Raw genomic sequence first — 19,221 nt, forward strand, 5'->3', positions numbered from 1 at the left:
ACTTTTTAAAATTTAATATGTAAAAATAAGATTATTTAAATATCATATTTAGGCGCATTACATAAATAATATATATATATGTATAAGAAACAGTCAGTATTATGAAGATACAATTTGTGCAATAGGCCCTTGCAGGTACGTGGCGAGGGCATCAGCCTTTTCTTTCAACATGCCAAAGCCGACTGCACTGTTTGAGCAGAGACAAAGTAGAAGATTTGCCACTTGTGTAATTACAACTTTTCCTTCCTGAAAATGTCAATGATATTACAAAATGAACATATTTATACATTAAAAAAGTTATAAAGTATAAAAGCTACTAGGTTAGTAGTATCAAAAATGGCAGTAATATGCAGGATTTCCGACAATCAAAAATTGCTTAATAGTTTATTTAAGTAAAAAATTATTCACTTTTCCCATTTCCATAATTTAAGAAGAACAATTTTTTTTCAGAATATAGGGTTGTTCCAACAAACCAGTTATCAACTAAAACGTGATTTACGACCACATGCCCAAACATTGCCTATTTTCAGTCAAAAGGCATTCCAAATATAATTGAGGCAATGAATAGTAGCCACATTAAGATTGATAAGTCTGAGAATGATTCCAAGTTGTACATACACAGAAATGGGTATTAAATACCGTTCAGGTATTTAATATTACTGCAAAACAAATTTCATCTATATGTAAATTACAAATATTTTTATTTAACATTATTTTTTACTTGTAAATTAGTTTAGAAAAAAAAATATACACACACTTATGGGTATATATTTTATTTCATATATAAATCTGGTCCTTACTTAACTTAAGTAAAAACTTTGGGATTTTTGTGTAGAGATTAGTGACCGTTAATCGATAGTTATTCAGATATCGTGAGATGCGGTCGGGTGTGATGTAGGTTTCAGAAAAATACTTTGTTTGAATATAAAATATGTTTTGCATTGTATAAATTCACTTTTCCACATCCTAAATGTAATTGTTAAATGTAAACATTGTTTGTAAATCCCAGGCCCTGAAGATGATCTCAATAAAAAATCGAAACGTTGGCACGATAAAGAAAATGTTTTTCTGAAACCTACATCACACCCGACCGCATCTCACGATATCTGAATAACTTTGGGATTTGTCGAAAGCAAATGAGCTGAGGAGCATTACTGACTGTCGGTCCATAATCAACAACTACAAGTCACGGTCTGTTTTGACAATGGGTCACAAAACTGGCCTGAAAACGTCCAACTAACTCAACTGTGAATGTGCCCACAAGTTTGCTGATGATTTGGACACATAGTGGAACAAACCTTATCAAGGGGGAGATGTTAGGTTCTGAGGATTCAGTCTGCTTAATCTCATCAACTTATCTGTTCATTAATTTGTTGAAGTAGTGATAAGTGGTAAGAAATAAAGTATTTTAGAAAAACACCTTTTTTTTTTTTTTTTTGCTGGTGTTCAACCTTTATTCGGGTCATCTTCAGGGCCTCAATGAATATATGTTGATTGAAAAAAGAAAAAAAAAGATGTAAATTATATAAACTTTTAAACAATCATTTCATACTCACATAATGTGCAGAATGATTTTTTTTTAAATACTTCATTCCCGACCACTCATCACTATTTTAACTAATTAATTAACAGATAAGTTAATGAGATTAAACAGACTGAATCCTAACAGCACAACCAGTTGCTAAATAATACACTTATCTGTTAACTTACCGAGCATTCCATTAACACCATCTGAAGCTTGTCTTCTTTCAAAGCGGTTCTACCATTTTTTTCATAAGCTGCCCAAATATTGCTAGCAATTGCTGCAGTTACTATGGCATCTCTGTTTCCATAGCCACTGTACGCCATAAGAGTGCCTTCATTATTTAACAGCCTGAAAAACAAAACAAAAAAAAATTAGATTTCTTTTCCTTATTATACTAGTACTAAAAGTTAACTGAAAGGGGGGGGGGGGTCGATGGCCACTATTATTAATGCATTCTCACAGCAGCTCAACACTGTAAGTGCCAGGCTTGAATTCAGCAGACTTGACATATTTAATAGTAAAATTAGATTATTACTGATCATGTTGATCTACTTATCCTTGCTGATTTGGTCTGTCAGATGGGTTTTTAATTCACCATCAGTGTTGGGTCTGTGACCATGCTTTCTGAAAACCAAAAATTTTGGTAACAACCAAAAATGACAGGTTTATCATCCATTAAGAACACATGGAGAAATCTCAGAAAATAAAATTAGAACTTCTTCTCGAATCAAGATTGACAAGAATTAAAAAAATTTCCATGGATGGGTTGGTACTGTGTTCAAATGTACCTACTGAAAATGTTTGAGAATACCAAAGAATTTTTGAGTAGATGTATTATTTTTATTATGTCAATTGCTAGGCCTGGTGTAAGTTGTTATTTACAAATAGCTTTCATTTTTCTAGTAACATTACGGTATCTCTTTCATACTGATGTTTTGTTTCTATTGTTTTATCTGATCCTTTTCACCTTTCTATTTTTTCTAGTTGTGCCAGACAGTCTGTGTATTATTTCATTAGGTGTAGCTGTTTTAAACATTGTCACTACTGAACAGAGTGAAAAATTCTGACAGGCAAAGCAAGCATGAATAAATGAGGAACAATAAGCAAAAAGACCTCGACAATACATCAAACACATCGACAAACAACACTAATACTTACACAGCCCATACAACCGCGTAACTAAAACTTCATTCCCTAGAAATCAACCAACTTGAATACAAACACTGATGATGGCAAAATGCCAAAACTTATCTGAACCAACAAAATTCAGTGAGGATAGGCAGATCAAGTTGAATGGTAACCATCAAACAATAAGAGAATTGTTTATAATAAAATTGTCTATGAGTGATTAACCGATTAACCTGTTTGATGTCTGATCATTTTTATATTTTTTACTCGTCACATTTCAATGTTTCAATATTTTTAACAGTAGCACAGACTCAAGCATTACTCCTTCACTGGTGAGTACTGTGAAATGGCCTTATTTAGTATGAAGGAATATCAAGCAATTCAAATCAAACGAATGTGTTTGTTAAAATTAGAAAATAGACAACTTTTAATATAACAGTTTGTGCACATATTTATTTAGATAGAAATCACAAAGCAAGAGGTTTAAAAACAAAATCAATCAACAGCTCAAAAACTGTTCAAACTTATTTTTATGCCAGGTCGATTTTTTGCCAACACTCAAAATCTCGTGATTAAGCATATCTCAAAAGAGATTTTTCACAATTAAAACTTCAATAATCAGTTGTACAACATTTACTATTCAATTTTACTATATTGATACTTTTTCAAAAATAGAATAGTTCTGATAAGGGTTGTTTTGTTTTTACCCAATCAACTTACAAGGCATTTTCGACTCCGCTGGTATTCGCCTGGCTTAATACCTCAGAAAGGATTCTCGGCCTCAGCATAGTAAGCAATAAAATGTTAATTTACATATATTGCTGACCTTAGATAAGAAACACACAACTTAGCAATGAACTTATATTTTGAAAATAATAAAACGTCTCTATAACAGCTTGTGAAGGTATTTACTCAGATTTGTATGAGTTAGTACTTACTACCTTCTACTATTCAACTTGCTTCTTTCACTTTTTTATCAATAGTGTATAAAGTAAATGAAAATATAAATAATTACATAAACCATAAATATATATTGTTTTAAGTGGAAACACTCGACAGCATTAAAATCTTTATTCGTTAGTAGATTAAGTTTTTTCTATTATAAACGACATTCTGCAGGGTTTCAAACTATAATAACCAAATCTCTTCAAATAAGTTCAATTAATACACAAATAACATAAATATTTCACTCAGTGACAACACTTTATAAAACGAACCAATAATTAAGCTTTATGGAAGAAAATACATGAATCAAAATTGCTAGGCTATGCAATGTAAAATACTTCAAAATTCTCTTCTAATTGATAATTAAATTTTAATTAAGTTAATTTTTTTAAATATATGTTAATATTGGTTTTATAATCAAATATACTGAGAGGCAAAAAAGTGGCTACCTCATTTTTTATTTTGATTTTAGTAAATATGTGCAATCGTTATAATTTTGTTTTGTTGTTTGATGAATATTTTAAAAGAAAAATATGATATCTAAATAAAAAATTAACCTGAGTAAAACAATTTAACCAAAAATGTTGCTAAGTAAATGATGAAGAAAATATTTAATTCAGCACGGAACATTTCCTCCTCTTGTGTTGATCACTGCTTGCATTTCAAATGTAGGGGTGTTGAATATTTTCATACTCCTCCAACAGCGCAATTCTTCAATCCTGCAAATTTTCTGGCATCGCTGGATGACTTCTTACCCTATTTTACAATTCATCCTAAAGGTGTTCAATAGGGTTTAAGTTGGGGCTACATGTTGCCAGTCGAAACATTGAATTGAAGCCAGTTCCAAGTAGTCATGCATGAAAATAAAACTGTCGCCAATTAGTGGCATATAAAGAAGAGATGACCTATTATCCCACCTCCGAGAAGGAAAAATCATAAGTTAAACTGTTGAGGTCGAAATGTAAGAAAACATCATGTAAAGAACAACTTGTTCTGATAGGACATCTTCAATGTATCACGCAGTTGTTCTGGGAATGTTAAGCATCCAGGCCACATATGCTTGCCTTCTTCCAACGTTATGTTTCTAGCCAATTCTTCTTAAAGCAAAATCACTTAAAACCTTCATTCAAGCAAATTTGAAACTTAAAAATGGTAGATTTACAAAAAAACCTAACCATCAGAACATTAGAAACAAGTTTTACAGAAAAAACGATGAAGAGGTTGACAGTTCAAAGATTTACTTACAAAATCCAACTGTAAACACAAATGGGAGATTGTAAACAAAAGTGGGAGATTATCTGTGCTTCATTTATCTTTAATCGTTTAAAACAGACAAAATATTGTAAGATAATCAATGGAGGATTGTCTAAGAGATAATTAAAAATATAAAGAGTGGCCACTTTTTTACCTCTAAGAATTATATGAGTCTGATGCCTCAAGTAACTGCTAATTAACCCTTTGTATTTACACAGTGATGGCGAGCATACGTTGCAATAGTCTGGGCAAACAAGAACTTGGTGAAATATATTCATGTGTAGAATATAAAAAAATTTCAGAACATAGGAATTCTACCTAAAAAAATTGGCATCAATGAACACATTCTACAGCGAAGCAGTTGAAATGGTCAACACCTGTATGAAAGGCAACATTTTTTGGCAAGAAGACATGCTTTGGAACTTACAGCTGCGGAAGAAGCTGCAGATGCATATAAAGTTCAGTACATAAAAATGAAAAGTTTCAGTCTATTTTAAATTTATACATAAATAAATCAAATTTTTACCTCATTTTACATGACAAAGGTTTTCTTATGTTTTTTAAAGATAAATTACATTTTACAAAAATGGTCAAATTTATTATGCATTTCATGCTATTTCAAATTGATTTTTCACTTTTAATTATACTAATCATTCTTTTTTTAAAAAAAAAAAAAAACAATAAATAAATAAATACAAAAAATAACAATAGAAATACAACCAAAAGAATGGTCTTATTTTGAATTCTATTTGTACTCTTTCTTCACTGTCTTGTATCCTTTTTCTTTTTACAGATGAAAATTTTCGTTTCTGTAAGCCTTTATCAGTTTTTTTAAATAAAAATGATGAATTGAAATAAAGTATTGATTAATTATTATTTGTCTCCATAACTTTTATCTAAAATAAAAAAAGGCCTACAAAAAAGAAATTTTTCAATCCTGTTTTTTACACACAGTTCCTCATTTTCGCCTAGAGTCCCTAAAAAAAATGAATATAAATTAGTAATTTAACAAATAATTAACTTAATTTTAAAATCTTACAGGTGATGCCTAAGTAAATCATCCAAATCTTCTTCTTTGTAGAAGGTTATAAAATCCTTTGGGCAAACCCCTGCAAATACTGCTACAACACTCGGTTTCAAGTTAAAAAAAAACAAAGGCTGATGTCGTTTTGAAAAGTCATTAGTAAGCTTTTCTATCACCTGAACAAACCCAATAGAAAATTATGAAAGTTTTATTAAAATTAATAAACCATTTTATTATCAAATTCGATTAATATCTTCATGAGACGTACTTTAGCAGCAGTAAAATCTGCACCATATATATGGGAACAGTCTATCACAACTGGTATTCCTTGTTTAATACTATGTTTGGTCACAAGTGTGCTGACATATTCCACTGAAGGAAAAATCAAACAACGGTCTGGTGTCAGCAATAAGTACTCCACACCTCCTCGACTCTAAGAATTTTTTTTATTGTTGTTCATTAGTATGCTTTTCCAATTTACTTTCATTACAGGTACAAAAAAATATAATTACCATTTTAATTTCCATAGATATTTTTGGTCTTGCTGCATGATAAAGAATCGAAACAAGGTTTAAACCAATTCCAATCAGTATTCCAATTTCCAGCCTTAAAACCAGACATGCGATGAACGTTGCAAGTCCAGGTATTAAATCACTTTCTAAACATTTTAACATAAATAAATTATATATATAATTTATTTGGTTTTAAAAAGTTCAGTTTTTGATTTCGACAAACTTTTTGATCTCCAGATTGGTTTAACAACTTGAACTTCAATCATGAATATAACAGCTGCCACAATTATTGCTGCTAAAGCAGCTTTTGGTATGTAATAAAATGAAGATGTGAAAAAAAGAAGAGCTATAATTACTAAAACACCTGTATAAAAAGAATGCATTTAATAAGTAAAATATAATTATTTAAATTAATATTTTATAACTGACCAGTATACAATCCACCTAATGGAGTTCTAACGCCACTGGAATTGTTAACTGCGCTTCTGGAAAGAGATCCACTTCCAGGAAAACCTTGTACCATTGAGTTACCAATGTTGCACAAACCTATTGCTATTAACTCTTGAGTTGCGTCAGTCACTTTTCCATTAGCTAAAATATAAATAAAATGTTAATACAAACATTTTCAGAATAAACATTGTAATCATAACTAACCAAATGCTTTACAAATTGCTATATTTTCTAATAAAGCAATTAGAGGGAGGACAAATACTCCCGAGCCCATTTCATTGCACATTTCTATGAATCCGATTGTTTGATTCCCCCTGTCAATACTAAATGACGGAAGCTGAAACTCTGGTAAGCCTGGAGGAATGTGCCCTAAAAAAAATGTTTGTGCGTTAAATTAAAATTATTTGGATATCGTTATTAGAATTAAATTAGAACATTAATTTTTACTATAAAAATAATTAATTTTATCAACTACTTATTAAAAGAACAAGACAGAAACTTACCAATTAGTTTAAAAGGAGCAGTGCCATGATAAATTGTACAAATGTATCCAAATATGCCACCAACAATAACTAGAATTGCATTTCTTGAAGTTGAAATCAACCATAATGTTTTGTTGAATAAATTTTCATATTTGGTCCTTAACTCAGGATCTTTTGAACCGATTTTAATATCTGACAGTAGCTGCAGACATCAAACTTATATTACAAAAATTAAGGAAAAACAATATTTACTAATTAATAATAAATATAATTCTTTACCCGCATAAAAAGTAATATGACAATACAGCTAAAGGCCAAAAGAGTATCCCACAAGCTAGTGTTGTGGATATCTTGGCTAATGCTAATCCACATTTGAACAAATGTGGCTCCACTTGCATTTATGCCTAAAAGGTCTTTGATTTGTGATGAGATAATTAAAATCGCGACTGCCGATGTAAACCCCGATGAAACAGGTCCAGATATAAAATCGATCATTATTCCTACAAATAATAATTTATTATTAAAACAATATTACTAATTTATTATGGTTGTTTATTCTATGTTAAAATTGATTCACAAATAAATTAAGTAAACATTTTTCATAATCATAACAGTTTAAAGTAGCGGCCATATTTTGTTTTTGTAAATATGTTGTTGAATAAATGATTTATACTACATATAAATAGTTAGCTTGTATAAATATAAGATCAACTACAACTGAATTTATTAATTTTTAGCATAAACTTACCTAATCCCATGATTCCCATAAGAAGTTGAATTATACCACTGAGAAAGCAAAGTAATGTTGCATAAATATGCCCCATTCCGTGTAATGTCTGATATGTAAGTAGTGAACATATTGCTGTTGGTCCCATTGGAACGTCTTTACAGCTTCCAAGAAATATATACATTAGACAGCCAAAAAATGAACTGTACAAACCATACTAAAAATATTAATAATTATTACAAGATCATGATTGCTAAATAAATAAAATTTTTAAGTAACATTTTTTGGCAAATTACTTTGACAGATTCTTAATCATTAAATAATTAATATTATTTAGTTTTTTTATTTTCTTGTTATAGTTAATTTTAAAAAAAATTACCATCAATATAAAGAATTAAAAAATGAATTAGAATTATCTAATTAATGTTAAATACAAAACATACTTATTACTGATATTTATTGAATGTAAAATTATAACTTTTTTTATTTATTAGTGTGAAAAATTATTTACACATTTATTTTATTTTATTCGTTTTGTTAAATTATAGTTTTATATTTGCAAAGCAAACTGAATAAATAAATAAATAAAAATTGATATAATTGTTAACTAAACAAAATATTTTATTTACCTGAGCCGGTAGTCCAGCAATGCTCGAATAAGCAAGAGACTGAGGAATTACTGTTAAACCAACGGTAACACCAGCCACTAAGTCGCCGATAGCATCATCTTTCTGATACGCTCGGAACCAAGATGTGATTGGAAATCTCCTTTTAAAAGTCTTTATTGTCCATGTTTTTTTCACTTTCCTCTCAAACCAGGGAATGACCGAGTCCACTTTCTCCTTAACACTAATTTTCCTTCTTGGGCCAAGATCTTCCACCACTTTTTATATTCAAAAATTAATTAATAAATTAGTAGGTTATTAAAAAAAATGTATGTCACACATTTAAACTTGTCGCTTACGTATGAAATCATTACTTCCAACATTTAACTGTTCACTTTTTTGGTGAAATTTTTTGTGTGAACAAGGAGAGGTGTTTGTTGCGCTATCGATCATTTGCTTTTGTTGAGTCATTTTGTTGATAAATCTTTACATCATGTTCTATAAACTTTTATGATGTATTACGTCGGTAACTGAAAAATTAAAATTTATCTCAAATGCTAATACTTTTAGACTGCTATCGGCTAAGGACAAATTCTTAAAATATTAAAGCATTTCTTAATTGCTAGTGTTTATAAAAATTCTATAATTTTTAATATAAAATTATTAATAATCTGAAATATTTGTTTTATAAATTGCATGTTTGATTAATCTATATAAAAACTACATTTCAAATTTACAGATAATATTGACAATTCAGCGTTAATATTCAATCCAATTAATATTAATTAATTAATTTTTGTTGATATTATCTAAAAATGTAATGCATACAAAATCTTTAATCTTTAACCTCGTGCTAACAGAAGAATCATGCATATTATATTCATATTTATATATTTACATTACTACGATTATATCTTTAATCATCCTTCAATCTTTAGACCTATAATAATTATTATTATTGTTGCACCATATCTTATAAATTATAGTATAAAGTAATATAATAATGGAATTTTATTTCAAATGAACTCCAAATTATTTGTCTATTGGCACATTTCCAGATAGTATCGATAATTAAGAATTAATATTTCATTCAGTTAGTATTTATAAATAAACTTTTTTTTAGATTTAATACAAAAAATAAAAGTAAACCTAATGGAATAATCATCTTAAATTATTATGATTACCTCAAACCCTAGACCTACACGGTAGACCAGTATTATCACAACTGCTCACTTTTGCTAATTACAAGGGGAGAAAGCTTCGAAATAAACAAAAACTTAATAACAGAGAGCAAATTTCTAATTGAAATATTTTTAAAGCATTACTCAACAAAGATTGTTGTAAACAAGATTTCGAAAAAACAAATCAAAGCACATTTCTTGAGTTCACTTTCAAAATAATGTGGTAAACAGTGCTAATTAGTGAAAATTAGCACATTAGCAACTTTTATTTGTAAGCTAAAAATGGATATTTCCCTAAATCTTTTTACACTGCTAATAATTGCCACTTCCCCTTTTTATAATTCAAATTTTTTCCATGAATAGTTTAGTTCCCTGCAATCTAAAGTTTATTTGAATTTTCTTTTATATGTCCGGTGGTCAGTGTCTTATGAAATAGTTCTCAGCGTCTCAGCATTAATCTCTTTGGTAAACCATTTAGACAATCACCACTTTGTTTAAACAACAACTTATTAGTTTTATATAATTCTACATCTGAAAGTTTATATTGCATTGATTATTTATCATTTTTGTTTATTATATATTTTATGAGTTCAAAGTTTGAAGTTGAATGCACATGCTAAATTGTTCTATTACTCAAAATCTACAATAAAGTCATAATATTACAGATTTTCCTATTGCCTAAACTTTTATCTACACAAAAAATAAAACAAAATGTAGATTTCAAAATTAACATTGTTGCTGTTTTTAGTGCAACAATAAATTACATTTATCACCTTCAGCTCATTTTTAATTTTCCTTAAGTAGTATAAGTATGTAATACAGAAAGTTTAGCCATTTTCCTTTTAATGCAGATTGTTGTTTAATTAACCATATTAAAAATACTTCCCCCCCCAACATTTGTGCTATACTCAAGCACCATTGTTTCTATTTATATATTTTCCTTGAACTCAATATATTGAATTATATTGCCTTTTTTAATTATTAGTTCCCACATATTTGAGGACTCACTGTCCTGTGAAGTCCTAAGTTCACTATACTTTTTCCTTTTTCCTAATATAATGTGGTACACAGCCTTTCTTCTTGGTGTGGGATCTCACAGACCAACCCAAGACTGATGAGTTTACTTTTTCTCGTTTGATATGATACATGTCTTTTTTAATCTAGATGAGGATAATTTATATTTACAGTTTAATATTTAATATGCATTCCAACTAGGTAACTATTAAAAATTAATAAAATAATAAAAAAATTAATAATGATGTGTAAGAGTAAATTAATAATTTGGAGAGCGAAAAAAAGACCTGACTGAAGTTTAAGCAAATTGTCAATTCCAAGAACAAACAGAATAATTAAAGAAGTTTAATGAAGCAATTTGGGTCACTGGCCCATCATGAAAAGTATAATTGTAACATCATTAAGTATTGTTTACTCAACTGCTAATAACCACGGGCAATTAACATAAGCGATCGTTTTACAACAGTGATCATTTTAAACGTTTAAAACTTTAGATAAGACACATACCTCAATACTTCAGACAAAGGAATAAGAAAACCTACTTCTTATATGAAGAAACAATAAATAACTGACAAAATATAGGATGAGTAACGACCACCTCCTTTTGAACGCCCCCTCTTAGTCATTCCCTCCAACTTTACCTCTTCCCCTCTTACAAATCAAACATACATATAAACAAAGAACTGTCTTCAATTACACACACGCACAAACGTGCGCGCATACTCATAATTCTTAGATAGCTTGATGAAATCTCCTAAAGATCTAATTTGATAAAATTAGAGTAGAAGAAATTTCTCATTCAATTTTTTAAAATTAATTTGAAAGTGGTTTTTTATCCTATCATAGGAACTGCAGAAAAAAGTGTCATTCAAGAAGAACCATTACAAGTAAAGAATTTATTATTTTAAAATCTTAAAAAAATAAAAATTATTTTACATTTTTGAATAGTTGCCTTTGCTTGCCTTTAACAATCTATAAGCTGCAACAACTTCTTTTCTTTGCTTTTCTAACTTTTGTTTCATAGACATTGATACATTTATATTTCTAGATGGTTTCTGGTCTCCTCCAAGAAATGAATTTAGAAGAAGATTCTTCCCCTGAACAAAAACAGATAATATATTATTTAATTTCAATTTGTCTATTTTTAAATACTGAAGTTTCAATCAACCAACCTTGGATTTGTGTCCTTCTACACCTCTCGGTAGTTTTTTGAAATTAGGCGGTTCGTGTACTACTTCTCCGAATTTGACTTTATCATATTTGACATCACTAATTGGTTCCTGCTGGGCTGTCTTCTTTAATTTATTCCTTTTGCGCTTACTCAGTCTTTTCACTTAATGGTGTAATAAATAATTAAGTAAATATTAATCCATACATGTTTAGCAGTCTTAATTGACCATATTAATTATTTCAATTAATTATTATTTTTATTTAAGGTCTTGGTTGAGTTGAAAAAGTTAGTGCCACGAGTGGGCTCTAAGCATGACCTTCGGCTCAATATGCCACTGCTCTAACCAAGTGGTGGTGAGCCGAAGGTCGTGGGTTTGAATCCCGCTCATGTCACTAACTTTTTCAACTAAACCAAGACCTTCAATAAAAAGAATAATTAATTGAAATTATTATAATTGTATACATATAAATAAAACAAAAGATAAAAGTTATTATACCTTTGTTTTCAGTTTCTGGAACCTTTTTCTTTGAACGCTTCCTCGTTTCAGCTTCAGGCATATTATCTGTATTGTTTGATTTACCCATTTCAACCTTTTCAACATGACCGTACTTATTTCTCTTAACTTTTACATTGAATTTTGCTTCCATTTGTGCCTGGGAGATAATATTTACATAAAAGATATATACTTTTTTAAAATATTGTATAATATAAAAACCTCATCCATAAGTTCATCAGTAGCAGATTGAATTCTATCCAAAAAATGTTCTTCGCTTTCACCAGCCTTTTGTTCCATAAGTGGTAACAGTTTATCTTCTGATAAATTCATAATGTCACTTGTATCATTGGCAGCAAAATGTGGTAATTTAGGATATGTTACTACATTTTCTTTTGTCGATACAGGCCTGGATTTATACTTTTTACTTTTCCTTTTCATAAATTTCCCTTCTTTTGTAAGTTTAATTAGCCTTGATATCTCGATGAAGCTTTTTGGAACTTCTTGTTCATCCGGATTTAAAGGGGCTGCATTGATTTTATTCTTCAGCCTGAAATTTAAATCAATTAACAACACAATAGGAAGATTTCACTATTATAGAAAATCCTTAAAATTAAATGGGATTATGCCTTCCAATAGCAGTTATGTATCACCAGAAACTTTAATGTTAATTATGAAGGGAAAGTTGTCATACATCAAGACAGAGCTCATCAAGTTGACGGTCACCATAAAGTTCGGATCGCACCAGTCAGCTGGGTTTTGTATACCAGAGGGCAGTGACAAAGGACCAAGGACCTGTGTAATGAAAGTTCCCTAAATTACAAGGTGAAGGGCAGGCATCAGTCATGACCAACCCTTGCAGCAAGAAGAGCGTTGACCATGAGGCCCAATGAATGTTATATTTCTTTCCTTACACCCTTGTTGAGAAACTAATATAAAAGAGGAATGGAAAAGCAGTACAGCAAGATCAGAGACAGGAGGACGAGTCGAATGGACTGTTGAAGACCATCACAGCACGATGCAGGGAGAGTCAAGTGTTGAGTGTCCAGGAAGCAGCAGAAAGGCGAACTTGGAGTGTCTAAATGATGTGTAATTGGTGTTGGCAGGTGCCATTTGTGGCAAGTGCTTTTTGTAAATAAGCTCAACTCCAACTTAGAGTTTCTTTGGCCAATGCATAAAGTAAGGTCAGGAAAAAAAAGTTTTGGCTCAATTGTGTTATTCGTTCTCTAGAACTATGGAGATGGACCGAAATAGTGTGCCAATAAATGATATAAGTATTATTGCTCTGGTGTTTTGTATTTTTGAACTTTACCTTCCTTCCTCACAAAAAGTAATTAAGTGTGCACACTAAGTGTTCTCTCATTGTTTAGCAATAAGGATATAAAGCAATGGTCCCTCTCCTGGTCATCTCCAAATTCTTTTTGTTGACCGAAGACCTCTAACAAAACCTTGACTCATCCGAAAACTAGATTTTAGTCCAATCTTGCTCAGACCAATTGATGTGATTCCACGAAAAACTTAACCGAGCTCGTCTGTCTTGTTAGAAGTTTTGGCCCAGCAGCAGGCCTTCTCGCAGATAATCCAGGTTCTGACAGTTTTCGCCTAGGAGTCATAAACTGACATTAACCTTTCTAACTTGTTGAAAGTCTAAGTCATTATTGGATCTCAACATCAGTAAATTGTTGATTACAGAGTAATTTGAAACAATAATTCTCTGAGATGTGACATGATGGAATCAGTGAAAGATTGTCCAAGAGATAATTAAAAATATTAAGAGTGGCAACTCTTTTTATTGTCTCTCGATAAGTAGTATAGCGATACTACCTAAAATGAAAATCGAGAAATACTAAAATATTTTAAACAATTCAGAACTGTTACGAATCGAACTGTCGTTCATCATGTAAAATTTGTTTAAAACATTCCGCAAAATCACTCCTTTACAGTTACAGAATTCTGAAAAAAAATTATGGCGAGACAAAATGTAAGTACACTAACTGTTCATTTCTTCTTGATTGCTGTTCGTGCGGATCTTTAATACCCCTGTGCTTTTTTCCAGGTATTTTCCTACCCATTTCGTATGTTAATAAAATATTTCTGTGACAAAATATACACGTGTATAACGTAAACCATATACATAAGAAGGTAAACAATGAAGTAGATTACGACAAGTGCTGCTACTTGCTAGAACGACGACCGTGTTCGTATTTTCCCTGTAAATTTTAAATTTTTTTGTATAACTTTGTGTATGGTGAAACAGTAGTATTTTTCCGTTCTTTCGACCATACCAGACAGTGGACACTATACAGGAAAAATATAACGAAGAAAACGTTTTATATGAGGATTTTTATTTTACCTATTTTTTTCGCTTATAATGACATAAATACAAAACTTGTTTGTAGGCTCCCACTTTTTAATGGTTGTAATAATGTTGAATTTGAATAAAATACACCAGACATTGGTGAGAAAAAAATGACCTTAACGAATCTTTATATAGTATTCATATATGTATTGCTTTGCCTTCAAAAATTGGAACAGGAGACCCAGACACTCACAGTCATGCTTAAGCACAATTCTCAAAATGGGTGGTATTCCTACATGCTCCTTATAAAGAGCCAAGGACTGGCATCTTTCAATTAAGTGGAACACATTAAGCGACTTCATTCTACATGCCAGTGTGATAACTATGCTTGGCCTTTTAATATAATTTTTATTTTATTTTACATTTTTTAAATTAATAAAAATAACAGTTTGAAATGAAAAAATGCATGGATTAGGCCAAACGGTTGGAAAACATTTTTTTTAAACTTTTTGAAACAGAATAGAATAATGTTGTAATGCGTCTTCCACTGGTGGTGGTCATATTGCCTGTGATAGTGTTAATTTTTTTGACACAACAGCAAATTTGAGAAAAAAGGGTAGGCTAAGGTAAAACTTTATAACTTCCAGAGTGAGCAGATCTCTAACAGAAGAGACCCACCATTTGATTTTATTACTGTGTAAAGATTTAGCCCACAATTATTTTTAGCTCTATTTTGTCTGATCGCTCAAAGGGTTAACTCTATTCCAGTACCAGTGCATGTTAAAAAATTGCTGAATTGAGAAAAGCATATCTTTGTTTATTTATTTATATTGGCAAGTTGAGAGGGTCTTGCAACTGACAGTCTATACCTTATTAGATATAGGTAAAAATACATATTTTTTAATGATATACATTAGAAATTGATCCCACCTCATATATTTCAACTTTCTGTGAGAAGTTCTGTGATGGTTCTTTAGGGAAGAACATTTTAGACCATACATTCTCCTTTTTTTCAGTGTTGTAGATCAGCAATTTGCCATCAATGCCAAAAGTGTCTAAATAATGGCCTGTCAGATGATAATGGATACATTTGCATTTCTAATATTTTGATACTGGGGTCTGCATCACCACACATAATTTAAACATACAAATCCCACAATTCTTATCCTAAAAAAAAGTTGTAAATACATAGATAAACACATTCGATTTTCATACCATAAGTACACCACAAGATGTATAAATGTTTAAAGATTTTAATAGTGCAAATTATAGGAAATTGACTGATTATCTGAAGTCAAAGCCAATGTATACTGTGTGGTGATTAGTGACCATTAGTCAATAATTATTCAGAAATCGTGAGATGCGGTCTGGTATAGTTCTATTTCGATTATCTTGCTTGATTTTTGTCTAAAATCAGTTTTAATTTTACGTTGTTGCAGTTTTCCAAAAAATCGACCAGCCATTATTCATATTCTACAAATTATAACCTCACAAAAAAAAATTGTAAAATATATTGTCAGCTTAATTATGTAAATAAAAATATTAGTTTCATTAAAAATACTAATTTTTTACTAAGGCATGTTTTATCACCATTTTTTTTCTCTTTTAAATCAAAAAATGGGAAGGTTCCAATTCGTATATTTATCGAGAGATAAAGCACTATAATTGTCCTGTGATAATGAAACCTCACTAGTGAGTGGTAATATTTACTTATTTATTTTTACATAAATAAAATATTCTACTTTTCCCACCATAAAATATTATTGTTATATAATTTATATTGTAACAATAGCCGGAAATGTTTCTGATCAGAAACGTCAGAACCGGTATAAATCTTTTATCCAGACAACTAAAAAGGTATTGTATATATAAGGGAGAATGAACAATGGACAACAAAGAACATAAATGCTTAATTTTTATTTAAGAAATGTCACCCTTTCGAAAATGAGGATGTCGACCGTTGACGAACCGAACGACCAACCAGTGAAATTTTCAACGAGCAAAGCATCAAAATGGAAAGCTGAATTTTCTCGGAGAGGTACATCTAAAGAAGAATCTCCATGGTTTGAGCCTCTTGCTGTCGGTGCGAGTGCGGCCGTTTTTCTCATCTACTTCTGTGTTCTACGAGAGGAAAACGACATAGATGAAAAGTTGGATATATCAATTTATAGAAGAATAGATGGGCTCGAAGAGTATCAGTTGAGACAATTGTTGGCACACAATAAACGCAATGGTAAAGATGTCACAGATATAGAAAACAGGTTGCAAGAACTAAGCCGAGAAAAAATGCGTAGTTGAGTACATAATTTTTGTAAGATTGTTAATATTTCTATGGTGTAATTTATGTAAATAATTATTAATATGACGTTAGCATTTTATTCGTTTTATATAATGTATTCCTAAAAATTCCTTTTATTCGTGTTACTTGCAGTAGAAATTCTTTTTACGAATGCTGCTCTTATTTTAAAGACCACATTGATAGAGATGTTATTACAGATTGAAATGATATAATTTCAATAGAAATATATATATGTATTCCCAGTGTATTAGCGATGATCTTAAGATATTAGGATGTAAAGCTCTTCTAACATGAAGTTTGTATAATTGTAACTACAAACGTAAACAAATGATAAATTAACAACGGCAACAAATCTCGATGAATTCAATCTCTAGCTATGAAATTTGAACCAATATTGTTTCATCATTTCGCAAATTTATACTTAGTGAAGTATAATTAATCATTATGTGCAAATGTTTAGTCAATTAATGATTATTTGGAGAGTGTGAGATGCGGTCTGGTGTGACATAGGTTTAGAAAAACATTTTCTTTGGGAGTGCCTTCTCAAACAGCACACAATAATGACACATCTACACAGAAAACAAACATTGATTTGCTTCTATAAACCTACATCACACCAGACCGCATCTCACACTCTCCAAATAATCATTAATTGACTAAACACTGCACTTAATGATTAATTATACTTCACTCCAAATAATCATTAATCATTACTTTAGTTAACTAATATCAACTAAAAAAATATGGATTAATATGCGTAATTAATAATGTGATAGTATTGGTAAGGAACATAAAATAAGTTTGGTCTCACAATTGTTTAGATACTTGGGCTCAGATGTAAAGCTTTTCCAACATTTAGTACCAGCAAAATTACAATAAAAATATATATAATAAATAGAAGATTAACAATGCTTATTAAATTATTGAAAAATGACAAAAAGGAGGGAAAATTTATAAGGTGGGGTTGAGATGGGAAGTTCAATCTGTGTGTCCAAGTGGATCGATGGCACGATAGATCAAGTGGTAGAGCAGCGGTGTATTTAGCCAAAGGGTGTGGGTTCGAATCCCGCTTGTGACACTGACTTTTTTAACTCAACCAAAACCTTAATTAGAAAGTAGTTGATTATTAAATTGAACACAAAATTATTCGACATTGCATATATAACATATTAATACTTCAAACAATTTAAACAGTTGGTAGTTTGGTACTAAAGGCTTTATTGATATTGAACCTTTGATTATGGAGTTCCAAAATGTACTGCAAATCCCCAAAAAAATTGTTACTAATACTTCATTTTGCCTGATATTAATGATTTCTTAATTCTAATAATGTTTTATTGTTTTTATTATTCATATTTTTTAAAATAATAGTTGAAAAACTCTATTTTTAAAATTTGCTCAAGTTGAAGGCTGCAGAGATAGAGGTTGTCAATTAAAAAAAAAAAAAAATCTACTACCTGTTGATGAGCTAAAAGCTCAAAATCCGGATCGTTACAAAAAACTTACTGTGAGTAGGAACTATCTTTTTAAAAAGAATTAAACACTGTGCTCACTCCATCATTCATCATTTCTATGAAAAAATCCTTTGTTTTTTAATAAAAAAAGACTGGATTTTTCTTTCTTTCAAATTAGCCTTAGGCTGATATCACAGAGGATTAAATTGGATAGGTTAGGGATGGGAGTGGATAAAGACAGGTACCGAGGACTTTGCATGCCACACTGTGGTGTGTTTTGCTTCTTTCGCAAATAAAAAACAATAAGAACAAAGAAAGAAAAAAAATTAAAGCCTGAATGAAAGAACTTAGAAATGATATTATCAGACTGCAAACTACACTCCTCATCAGGAGAATATGCTTTTAGGCTTCCAACATAACCATGGCGGGTAATAAAATAAATGATGAAATGGGGCTGTAGGAGACAATTGCTCTTGTATACACCAGTGTAAACATTTTTATTTAGCATAGCAACTATTCTTATTCATGATTAATATTCTAAGTTTGTACATTAACACACCATCTTCGGTGAGGCATCTTTTCACTTTTTTAAATAAAATTAGATTGAAATTTTCTATATTCCTTTAAATTTAAATATTTTTAATAAAAAATGGCCAAA

At 30.3% G+C, this 19,221-nt stretch overlaps 4 protein-coding genes across 6 annotated transcripts; 1 reads left to right on the forward strand and 3 right to left on the reverse strand.

Moving 5' to 3' along the window:
- Positions 1 to 31: 31 nt before the first annotated feature.
- On the reverse strand, positions 32 to 3,577 carry LOC106661835 (ragulator complex protein LAMTOR2). The gene is made up of 3 exons (XM_014385525.2): positions 3,374 to 3,577; positions 1,711 to 1,873; positions 32 to 246 (listed from the first exon to the last, which is right to left on the reverse strand). The coding sequence occupies exons 1-3, from the start codon at positions 3,439 to 3,441 to the stop codon at positions 100 to 102; spliced, it is 378 nt and encodes a 125-aa protein (XP_014241011.1). The 5' UTR covers positions 3,442 to 3,577; the 3' UTR covers positions 32 to 99.
- A 1,931-nt stretch (positions 3,578 to 5,508) lies between these two features.
- Positions 5,509 to 11,867, reverse strand: LOC106661834 (sodium-independent sulfate anion transporter). Of its 3 annotated transcripts, none has more exons than XM_014385523.2 (13): positions 11,784 to 11,867; positions 9,012 to 9,182; positions 8,677 to 8,930; positions 8,069 to 8,264; positions 7,600 to 7,820; positions 7,342 to 7,522; positions 7,043 to 7,207; positions 6,818 to 6,979; positions 6,612 to 6,752; positions 6,389 to 6,534; positions 6,145 to 6,309; positions 5,892 to 6,052; positions 5,509 to 5,829 (listed from the first exon to the last, which is right to left on the reverse strand). In XM_014385523.2, exons 2-13 carry the CDS (start codon positions 9,121 to 9,123, stop codon positions 5,811 to 5,813), a joined length of 1,923 nt encoding a protein of 640 aa, XP_014241009.1. In that variant the 5' UTR covers positions 9,124 to 9,182; positions 11,784 to 11,867; the 3' UTR covers positions 5,509 to 5,810. The 3 variants fall into 3 exon arrangements, with proteins under 3 accessions (XP_014241009.1, XP_014241008.1, XP_014241010.1); XM_014385522.2 differs by lacking the exon at positions 11,784 to 11,867 and adding an exon at positions 11,355 to 11,735; XM_014385524.2 differs by lacking the exon at positions 11,784 to 11,867 and adding an exon at positions 9,837 to 10,540.
- LOC106661655 (coiled-coil domain-containing protein 137) lies at positions 11,780 to 14,583 on the reverse strand. The gene is made up of 6 exons (XM_014385195.1): positions 14,507 to 14,583; positions 12,984 to 13,061; positions 12,734 to 12,920; positions 12,515 to 12,671; positions 12,020 to 12,180; positions 11,780 to 11,944 (listed from the first exon to the last, which is right to left on the reverse strand). The coding sequence occupies exons 1-6, from the start codon at positions 14,581 to 14,583 to the stop codon at positions 11,780 to 11,782; spliced, it is 825 nt and encodes a 274-aa protein (XP_014240681.1).
- A 1,863-nt stretch (positions 14,584 to 16,446) lies between these two features.
- Positions 16,447 to 17,188, forward strand: LOC106661695. Its single transcript, XM_014385243.2, has 2 exons — positions 16,447 to 16,667; positions 16,736 to 17,188. Exons 1-2 carry the CDS (start codon positions 16,609 to 16,611, stop codon positions 17,106 to 17,108), a joined length of 432 nt encoding a protein of 143 aa, XP_014240729.1. The 5' UTR covers positions 16,447 to 16,608; the 3' UTR covers positions 17,109 to 17,188.
- Positions 17,189 to 19,221: the final 2,033 nt, after the last annotated feature.

Source organism: Cimex lectularius, unplaced genomic scaffold (assembly GCF_000648675.2).
Source record: "Cimex lectularius strain Harlan isolate CLEC.00 unplaced genomic scaffold, Clec_2.1 scaffold34, whole genome shotgun sequence".
Lineage (NCBI taxonomy): Eukaryota > Metazoa > Arthropoda > Insecta > Hemiptera > Cimicidae > Cimex > Cimex lectularius.

Bases quoted from the DNA above. Each gene is read 5' to 3' on its own strand.
- LOC106661695 (XM_014385243.2), top strand. From the start codon at position 16,609: ATGTTTCTGATCAGAAACGTCAGAACCGGTATAAATCTTTTATCCAGA. The intron at 16,668-16,735 runs GTATTGTATATA...TTTTTATTTAAG, and splicing joins TTATCCAGACAACTAAAAAG to AAATGTCACCCTTTCGAAAA.
- LOC106661834 (XM_014385523.2), bottom strand. From the start codon at position 9,123: ATGACTCAACAAAAGCAAATGATCGATAGCGCAACAAACACCTCTCCT. The intron at 7,821-8,068 runs GTAAGTTTATGC...TATTATTTGTAG, and splicing joins TATGGGAATCATGGGATTAG to GAATAATGATCGATTTTATA. The intron at 6,310-6,388 runs GTAATTATATTT...AAAAATTCTTAG, and splicing joins TATCTATGGAAATTAAAATG to AGTCGAGGAGGTGTGGAGTA.
- LOC106661835 (XM_014385525.2), bottom strand. From the start codon at position 3,441: ATGCTGAGGCCGAGAATCCTTTCTGAGGTATTAAGCCAGGCGAATACC. The intron at 1,874-3,373 runs GTAAGTTGATTG...TTTGTTTTTCAG, and splicing joins AGCGGAGTCGAAAATGCCTT to GCTGTTAAATAATGAAGGCA. The intron at 247-1,710 runs GTAAGTTAACAG...TGACATTTTCAG, and splicing joins TGGTGTTAATGGAATGCTCG to GAAGGAAAAGTTGTAATTAC.
- LOC106661655 (XM_014385195.1), bottom strand. From the start codon at position 14,583: ATGGGTAGGAAAATACCTGGAAAAAAGCACAGGGGTATTAAAGATCCG. The intron at 12,672-12,733 runs GTTTTTATATTA...ATTATCTCCCAG, and splicing joins CTGATGAACTTATGGATGAG to GCACAAATGGAAGCAAAATT. The intron at 12,181-12,514 runs GTATAATAACTT...TACACCATTAAG, and splicing joins TCCAGAAACTGAAAACAAAG to TGAAAAGACTGAGTAAGCGC.